The 9,711-nt window shown below is 31.2% G+C and overlaps 1 protein-coding gene across 1 annotated transcript; it reads right to left on the bottom strand.

Annotated features, from left to right (window-relative positions):
* Window positions 1-1,957: 1,957 nt before the first annotated feature.
* Window positions 1,958-8,657, bottom strand: LOC148941912 (cuticle protein 19-like). Its single transcript, XM_089103413.1, has 3 exons — window positions 8,540-8,657; window positions 4,116-4,226; window positions 1,958-2,393 (listed from the first exon to the last, which is right to left on the bottom strand). Exons 1-3 carry the CDS (start codon window positions 8,543-8,545, stop codon window positions 2,031-2,033), a joined length of 480 nt encoding a protein of 159 aa, XP_088959539.1. The 5' UTR covers window positions 8,546-8,657; the 3' UTR covers window positions 1,958-2,030.
* Between the last annotated feature and the right edge of the window lie 1,054 nt (window positions 8,658-9,711).

Raw genomic sequence — 9,711 nt, 5'->3', positions numbered from 1 at the left:
TACACTTTGAAAAGGTCGGAGTAGTAGTACTTCTGAGTAACATAGTCGAGAACCAACCCCTTTGCGATTTCCCTTTTTGTTAGATATGCTGATAACTTGAATATAGATACCACTCCTCCCCTAGAGATGTCAGGGTACTCTTGAGCCCTCTAAAACCCTGGATTTAGGCTATATTTCGTAGCCCCTTTCTCCCACAGTGGCATGAGGGGACAAAAAGGCACAGCCTAGAAATTGGATTTCACCTTCATCCCTTTAATTTGAATTTTAGAAATCATTCTTGTAGATAACTTGATTACTGAGATTTTGGACACTCCTCTCTTCTGTTCTCCATATATGTAGGACATGGATAGATCATAAAAGGAATAATTAGTGTACCAGATCTTACTTACTGGCAGGTTTGATAAAAATCAAGCAGTTTGCTCTGATAGATCTGTCAGTGGTAAGAAGTTAGGGCTTATTGGTTGGAACGATACGAAATCTGAAAAGATTCAATGGTATTGAGTGCTTACCTTGCATGAGGTTTTATTAGGATCTGACTATCTATTTTATTAAATGTCGGTAGAATATGAATTTTGAGACCCTATCCCCTCTAAAGAAGTTGGAATGTGTTCAAAATCTCGAAGGAAAGAAACATATCGTTTACCTTTATTTACCATCTATTTGGGCTAATATTGGACAGCCCCGTCTACTAGACCTTTTAATAAAAGAATTTTGGCACTCATCCTTTTTAAGCACTATTCCACCCACAATGGTTCGACCTGGTGAAGACACCCTCAAAGAATAATTTAGAAGCTAGTTCTTATTTACCAGGATAATTTGATGGAATCTGGTAACTTCTTCTGGTAGATGACCAGATGAAATTGTTCTAGGGGCTTTGCACTAAGTTTTCTTTAGACCTCGCAGCACTTGTTAAATGTTCTGTTGACATAAATTTGCAGATTCTTCTCCCTTATAATGGCTATATGAGGTAAAGAGAGGTCTGGATCCCACTATTTCACACATAAGTACAACTAAGACACTTGCTCTTACTTTCAATCAAATTGAGAGCTTGATTGATCAGCAAATGAAATGACATCATTTTTATACAATCCTAAAAAGGCTTATCCCAGATTTGCTTCTCAATTACTTGGACAATCTGTCTTGGGTTTTTCTACAATTAGCCATGTCTTGATGACCACTGCAAAATACTTGATTTTAATTCAATCAAGTTTTAAATCAAGTATTTTGCAGTAGGCATCAAGACATGGCTAATTGTAGAAAAATCCAAGACACATAGTCCGAGTAATTGAGAGGAAAATTAGGGATAAGCCATTTAGGATTGTATAAAAATTATGTCATTGAATTGAAAATCAAGTCTTTTGCAGTAGGTCTCGTTTACTAATACTCGTGAAAATTACCAAAAGTATTCATTTAAATTTGGGGAAGCTTGCCTCTCTGAAATTTAGCTTAAAAGAGGAAGATTCTTGTAAAGCTTTACTCAGCGGTTGCTCTTCCTCACCTGCTTTATGTATCTCCACTATGGGACTGGTTCCCGAAAACTGACAGACTAAAACTCCGGTCTGTATACTGCAAGTACCTCAAGTTTTTACTTGGATACCCGCTCTACGAGAGAAACAGGTTCGTCCTAAGATCTCAAAATATGGTAGACCCAACTGTCGTTGGGTCAACAACTACATCTGATCTACGAGCGCGAATAAAGAAGTTACAACTTAATTTTGTTCTTTGATATTGAGTGTTATTGTTTTTTCCCCTTTTCTTCTTTTGTATTACTCCGCTTTTTCTCTTTTTTCGTATGAGCGGGAAAAAATAAAATTATTATTATTATTATTAGTCGAAAGAAATTCACTTTCAGAGACAAGACAAACAATTTTCTGTATAATTTGAAATTTTCTAAAAAAAAAAAACAAAAAAAAAAAGTGTTGCTCGGCACCAAATAGTAACCTAATAAAACCTCAAGTTTATTTTTATCAATTTTAATGTCGATACTAATACAAAAATATATTAATCAAATTCTATAGAGGAGAGATCTCTTAATACTTAGGCCTATAGGCTGGAGCTTTGTACGCGGGAGAGGGGTATGCCGGTGAAGGGTATGCTGGTGCCTTGTATGCAGGGGGAGAGTATGCTGGTGATTTGTATGCTGGTGCTGGGTAAGATGGTTTGTATGCTGGTTTGTAGTCGTATTTAGCTTCACCAGAGTACTGAACATCGGCGACGTATCCGGTGTAATCATCGGCAGTGTAGGTGACGGTCTGAACACGGCCATCTGGAAGAAGAGTCTGGTAGCTACCTTTTACGTAACCATTACCATCGGAGGTTTCTTGGTGGTTGTAGTCATTGTAGGTGTAGTCGTCCTTCACTGCCCAAGCAAACTCGTAGGGGGCTGGGGCGTACTAAAATTAAGACAAAAATTGTAAAACCAGAATTACCGTAACCAAAGTGTTAAATGGAGTTGAACAAGAAATTAACAAGTTGAAAAATAGCCGTTTCAATTTATTTTACCTTTTTAGTGCGCTGAGTGGGGAACATAAAATTAAGTCTTAATATGTTCCTAACGGAGTAGAAAAGCAAAATATAAGAACGCATGAGACAATCGAAGGATTATTCCACTTTTAGGATGTTTAATATTAAAATTTTTTTAACTCTGACCCTCTCGAATTCTCCAAACGAATAATTTTAATAGACTGGGTATACATGATAGACTTGAAAAATTTGACAAACTTTGAGGGACTGAATTGATTTTGCACGTATTTCGAAACTAGATATAAATTTTCACTGAAACATTAAGCAATACTTCTAAAAAATTAATTTTAAGGAAAAAATTTCAAATATTAACCTACTGTATGCATAATAAACCTAAAAAACAAATATTCTTTAGCTTATAGCACAAAATTCTTTTTTAAAATTAAAAATCAATTTATAATTTTTACCAAAATGGTTAATGAAAAAATGAATTAAAATTATGATAAACTCTTTAAAAACAATAAGAAAAAAAGAAAGTGTCGCTAAGCCTTTAAACAAATTTTGTATCTGTGATTTGGTTCCGTTTTTCTGTCTTGCTGCTTTACTCATCTTTTTGGTTCTTTTTTGGTTCTTTTTGGTCCCTTTTGCTCCTTTCTTCACTTCGCTTTCTTCCGAATTAGCTTCTTTCTTCACTTCAATATTCTATTTTGACAAAAAAATTCTAATACTAAAGACATATGGAAAATTAAATCAGTTCAGTTAGTTATAATCAGGCTCATAACCATAATGAAGGATAACAACATATGTCAGATTAATGGATAGCAATGAACAATTTGGATGATTAGATAAATTTAATGGATTAAAAATATATAATGAAAAATAAAGAAAAAACTGAACTGGTGTCGAACCCTTACATGAGTTCTTATGTTTTTTATTTGTTTCTTTGTTTATTTTTCTGTTGTTTCTTGCCCTTTCTTTCTTTTCTTTTCGGAAAAAGGAATAAAAAGAAAAAATCATGGTAATCCAACTCAACTAAAATCAAAACGTTAAAACTATCAAATACTAAAACTCAACAAAAAAAAAACTATCAAAACTGCCAAATATCAAAACTCATCTATAACAAAGAAACACAAATTTTGATAAAGACATGTGCAGAACTCATGTCAGTTATCCTTTTACTGTTCTTTTTTTGTTCGTTTTTTTTTCAAAACCTTTCAAAATGTTTTTTTTTTAGAAATCAGTGTTCAATAATTTTATTGAGAATCTAAGGATGAAAATGAAAAAAACGGATACAGTTTATGACTATTGCTTGAATATTTATATTATCGTTCTCTTTTCGCTTTTTATTCCCTTTTTTCTGTTTTACTTTAAGAGAATAAAGTAACAGAAAGCAAAAATTATGGCAATCTGCCCTTTTGGTAGCTCGTCTTCTCATATCATTGGATTCTACGCTCTTCTTTAACCTTTCTTTAATTTCCACAAATAATTTTATTATAGACTAAGGGCAATATCCGGAGTGGATAATAGTGACTTTTTGTCACTATTTGCTTTGCGTATAATTTCTTCCCTACCTATGCTTTTTATTAATACAATCGTGCACACTCGAAAACAAAATAAGGGAAAACAATAGGAAAAATAGCGGAAAAACTCACATCAGTTTTGTATGATGGCTTATAATCAGGCTTGTACCCAGAATAGCCTTCTGGCTTGGGGTACTGAGGGGCAGCAACAGCCAAGGCAACCATAGCAGCTAAGATAAAAGCCTGAAAATAGAAATATGGTTGAAAAGAAAACAAATAACTAAATAATTCATTCATTTTCAACTCAGTTAGAAAAATACCTCCAAATTTGGGCAAAAGCCTAATAGAATAGGATATTATACCACCCAAAGGTACATAAGCTACTATTCACTTTGTGAACTTACATTTTTTTTTTAGTATTTAATTTTAGAAGCTGATCTCTTCAATACTGTAAGGAGTCCGCTATTTTCAATGTTTAACTAAGCTCTATTAACAATTGTTTTATTAGAATCTCATATAATCTTATTATTCTTTATACAAAATCTAATAAGAAATAGTAAACTAAATCATGAATTCCCAACCCAGCTCCAAAAAGACGCAATAAGGACAAAAGTCTGATTACATTCAATTATTACATTTGAAAGTTGGGATATATATTGGTGGAACTTAAACCTTTTAAATGGTTAATTTTAAAAACTGAATTTTTTGTACTGCATGGACTTAGCTGTTTAAATTTTAGCTACTTACTATCAGAAGCGTAATTAACCAAAATGTTTGGGGGGAGGGGGAGGGCTGTATTTTACCAACTAGCTGTAAATTTTACTAACCAATTTGGAGGATATTGCTATTAAAAATACTTCAATTTTTTTTGCTGACTTTGACTTTTTTTTAATCTTCTTTCATTGGTCTTACGTCCCACATTTTCATCAGTCCATTAACCCTAATAAAACAAAACTTGAACAAGTAAAATAGTAGCACTTCGCGCAACCATTTCACTCACTCAAAGCTTTTTACTGATTGGCAGAAATAATTAGGGGGCGCTCTCTTCCCACTCCCTCCTCCCATTATTAGTCAATACTTTGACTTAACTATAACTAGCTATTATATTCTCTCCTCCTCAACGCCTGGCTCTTCACGGTAAAGTTAAATTTTGTCCCAATTCTTTCAGAACGACTCCTGAAAAACAAGGGTCGTTTATTTAGATCAATATATAGCTTTTTTAAAATACTAAAAAGATAAATGAGGCGTTGAGGAGGGGGCAGCCCCTTTCTTATACGTAATAATTTTTGTTTGCTTTAGTTATTAATGCTGTTCCGTACTTTCAGTTGAAAAAACTTGTTTTGTTTTTTGTATCAGTAAAATAAGACGCAGCTTTACAGAAAAGTTGAATTTACAAATAATAATTCAACAGGTAAAAATCCTTTTATTTGTCAATGAAACAACATAACATCTTTGGATATTTCGATCACATATACAGTGGCCGTCATCAGCAGATAAAAAAATGATTTAAATAAAGGGATTTATTCCAAGTGAACTGTTATTTCTGTACCATGGGAAGGCAGTATGGTCTTCAAAATACCGAAGTTGAATTTGTTTGTTTTGACTTCTCAAAAGCGACAAGTCACAAACTACTTGTATCCTAGAATTAAGGGCATACAAATCAAAACAAAACCAAAAAAATTTACAATTAAGCCAGAGCAATAAAAAATGATTTTCAAAAATGATTAACCCAAAAAAATACATATATACAATAGTCTCTTTTTTATCTATTTTTTATGCTATGATTTCTATTTTGTAGTAGAAAATAAATAGACTCTGTTATTATTATAAAAATAAAATCTCATAAATTTAGACACAAATTTAATTATTAAATAAGTTTAGATTTACGTTTCTTTTCAGTTGGCCACTTTTAGATACTACTCTATGGTATTTATACTTTATCGGTGTAGTGACCAGAGAAGACCTAAGTATAGTGTAAACCAAATCAACAAAAACAAAATACACCGCAAGACAATTTAACGGTTGTTTCATTTATTTTTATGTTCTGAATATTTGTACTGGATTTGGTAAAGAAACTAAAAATCGTAGTGACATTAAATAATAAATATATTTTTTTTATGTTTTTGAATAAAAACAGAAGAAAAATAAGCTTGAAATGCAAGTAACCCTAATGCTTGCAAGCAAACCTCAAGCCACTACTTTCAACCAACAAATTTTCAACGACTTTCAACTATCAACAAAAAAAAACAATTTTGGTATCATTCTCATGGCTGATATTAAACTATTTTCATCTGCAAAATTACAGTCTTTGAATTTAATGTTCATGGCGTTTTAGACTGAAACACGACTCTTCTACGACTTTCAACAACAAAAAAATCAACTACTTTCAACTATGAACCAAAAAGACAATTTTGGTATCATTCAATAGGTGACATTCAACTATTTTCATCTGCAAAATTATATTTTTTGAATGTAATGTTCATGGTTTTTTAGACTGAAAAACGACTTTTTTAAGACTTTCAACAAAAAAACTTTCAACTACTTTCAACTATCAACCAAAAAGATAATTTTGGTATCATTCAATAGCTGACATTCAACTATTTTCATCTGCAAAATTATATTTTTTTAATGTAATGTTCATGGTTTTTTAGACTGAAAAACGACTTTTTTAAGACTTTCAACAAAAAAACTTTCAACTGCTTTCAACTATCAACCAAAAAGATAATTTTGGTATCATTCAACAGCTGGCATTCAACTATTTTCATCTGCAAAATTACATTTTTTTAGTTTAATGTTCATGGTTTTTTAGACTGAAAACCGACTCTTCTACGACTTTCAACAAAAGAACTTTCAACTATCAACAAAAAAGACAATTTTGGTAGGATTTCATAGCTGACATTCGACTTATTTTCCTCTGCAAAATTAATTTTTTTTGAATTTATTGTTCATGATTTTTTAGACTGAAAATACTTTAAATTGGTTAAAAAAGGGACATTTTTTTTATTCTTTAAGCAAGTTGAGAATCTCCCCAAGAAAAAGTTTTAGTATTATTATAATTCTGGCTTGGGGAATGGACACAAAATAAGCTGTTTAATTGTCATAATATAACTTGTTTATGAGGAAGCATTTACTTTAAGTCATGTGAAGCTTTTGATACCATTTTTTTTTTTTTATAATATTTTTGTATCTAGTAAATATTTTAGAAAGAAGCAAGAATTCTACATTTTACAAGCCAACCGGATTAGAAAAAAAAAATTCAAAAAATAAAAATAAATGTGCATTTTGACGTTCCATACGGTAATCGAATTGCGCTTATGAAATTTGGTTCCATTGAGAAAAAACTCAAATTTAGAGTACTGTGATATACTTCATCTGCGAAAAGGGGTTTGTGACTATAATATCTGTATCCTTCTAAAATGTAAGCTTGAATTGAGAACAAATTTTGCCATTAGTAAATTAGTGTCAAATACTCTGCAAATTCGTCATTGAAAACTATAGAAGATCGTAAAGTATCTAGAACACTTTTATTTTTTTTTTGTTCTTTTATTCTTTTATTTTGTTCTTTTATTTTTGTTTTTTTTTTATTTTTGTAAGCAATGACTGGATAGCAATTCTTAAATAAGAATTTTGGAATACTACTACTACTACTACAATTATTTACTCACTGCATCAACAAGCTACCACAACCCAGCACAGCTACGCGCACTTCTGCTCCATCCCAATCTATTTAAAGCCTTCCTCTTTACACTCCCACAAGAAGTTGGGATTTTCCTTAAACCTATCCATACGATATCCTTCCACCCTATTCGGGACTATCTAGTTTTCGTTTGACCTTAGACGGTTGGCCATCAAAGAGTATAGAGCATAGAAATGTTTGGGAAAATTCTGAGAAGGATTTTATATGGAGTTTTGCTGTTAAATTTGTCTTTTTATAGCAGATACAAGTTTATAACAGCTAATATGTGTTTTTTGTCATTTTTCTATACCAACTTACCAACTTAATGGTTTGATGTCCCATTAATAAGTAACTATTTTGGAGAATTAATCTATTACACTGGCTTTCAAGTCTTATAGTAGCTTTTTTGTGGGGATATTTCAATCCTTACTATTTAATGTTGCTGGGAATTCAGTTTTTGTAATTCTTTAATATATTTTTACTTTGTATTCCACTATTTACTTACTCTATTTTTTTCTTTATTTTCATAATTACTGTATTTGTTTTACTTTTCTGAACCTCCTTATTTTTTGTAACCTTTTTCTTTTGTTATCTTGATTTCTTTATAATTTTCTTTATTATCTTTAATTTATTCATACTCTTTTATAAATTATTCTTTAAATTTATGATTATTCAGAAAAAATTAAAAGCGTAAAGCCTGCAAAACTTGTCTTATGTTTTCAAAAAGCTTATAAAGGTTTTTTCATGTCCAAAAACCCGTCACATATTTAGATTATGCAAAATATTTCCACTTCTATATATTGGGAAAGAAGTGATATGCTTTCCTCCCCCCTTGTGAGCGTAAAATCCGCTGAACAAAAATAAGCACAAATTCTCTTACCTTCATGTTTATATTCAGGTTCAAGCTTGATCACTATATTTTTAACTTGAAAGTCGAAAACTGATACAAAATTTAGCGTCTAAGTCTATTTATATATGTCATGTGCTTAAGACCAACGCCCTTTTCATTGCTTCATGCTCTATGCTGTTCGTCGAAAAAAAAAATTAACGAAAAATAAAAGATACTGCCAGTTGCAACCTGTTGCAAACGATACTGCCTGCAAACGATACCTGTTGCAAATGATACTGCCTGTTACCTGTTCCAGAATAAAAATACATTACATGTCAATTTTTTATTCTGACCACGCAAAATCAAAAATCCCTATTCAGCCTACACACAATTAGTTAGCATGGAGTTACCAGACTATGTGAAAATGATAAGATATTTGGTACTTGTGTATTATAGAGATCACACTAAAGAAGTGAAGTTAGGTTAATCATAATGAAATATACCAAAGTATGATGAAAATATCATGCTTTGATAACAAAATTATGGAAACTACAACAGAGAATTATGCAAAGCAGGCCGTCCAGAAGGCATAATATCAAATACCTAGCCTAATCTAGCCTAACCAACTCTATATATTAAATATTAACTAAAATACACCTGCATAACAGTTTGTCTCACTCAGGCTGAGCTAATTATCTCCGAGTGTACACAGAGAAACCAGTTTTCCAACAGATCAAGAACAACATTGTGGTCGCTATAATACACAAGTACCAAATACTAATTTACGGTGTACGATTCTAAATGTGTCAAATCTGGGCTAAATTTTTGTATATGCGGAATAAAATTATGGTCAATTAGGAAAAATTCGCAATAATGCTTCTTTAAATATTTAAAATAAACTTTTTACATTTTAAAATTTTATATTTGCTGTTTTGAAGCTTTAGAAATTTGAAAATGATGGCCAAAAAGTAACAGTAATCATTAAAAAGAAGAATAGCTTCAAATAATTCGAAAAAAAATTAATATTTTTATTTTGTACTAACCAAGCTTTAAATAAAAACATTTTGAACCATACTAAATACAAATAAACAACACACAAATAAGGGAATTTCAGTGTATAAAGCAGTTTTTAAATCATAGTTTGATATGAGCTCTAGAGCACAACTGTGTTTTTATTATTACGTAATATAGTTATAAATATATTATAGTACATTATTATAGTA

Source organism: Artemia sp. Qi Xiang Cuo, chromosome 17, assembly GCF_049724085.1.
Source record: "Artemia sp. Qi Xiang Cuo chromosome 17, ASM4972408v1, whole genome shotgun sequence".
Taxonomy (NCBI): Eukaryota; Metazoa; Arthropoda; class Branchiopoda; order Anostraca; family Artemiidae; genus Artemia; species Artemia sp. Qi Xiang Cuo.
This window is presented reverse-complemented; position numbering and strand designations above follow the sequence as displayed.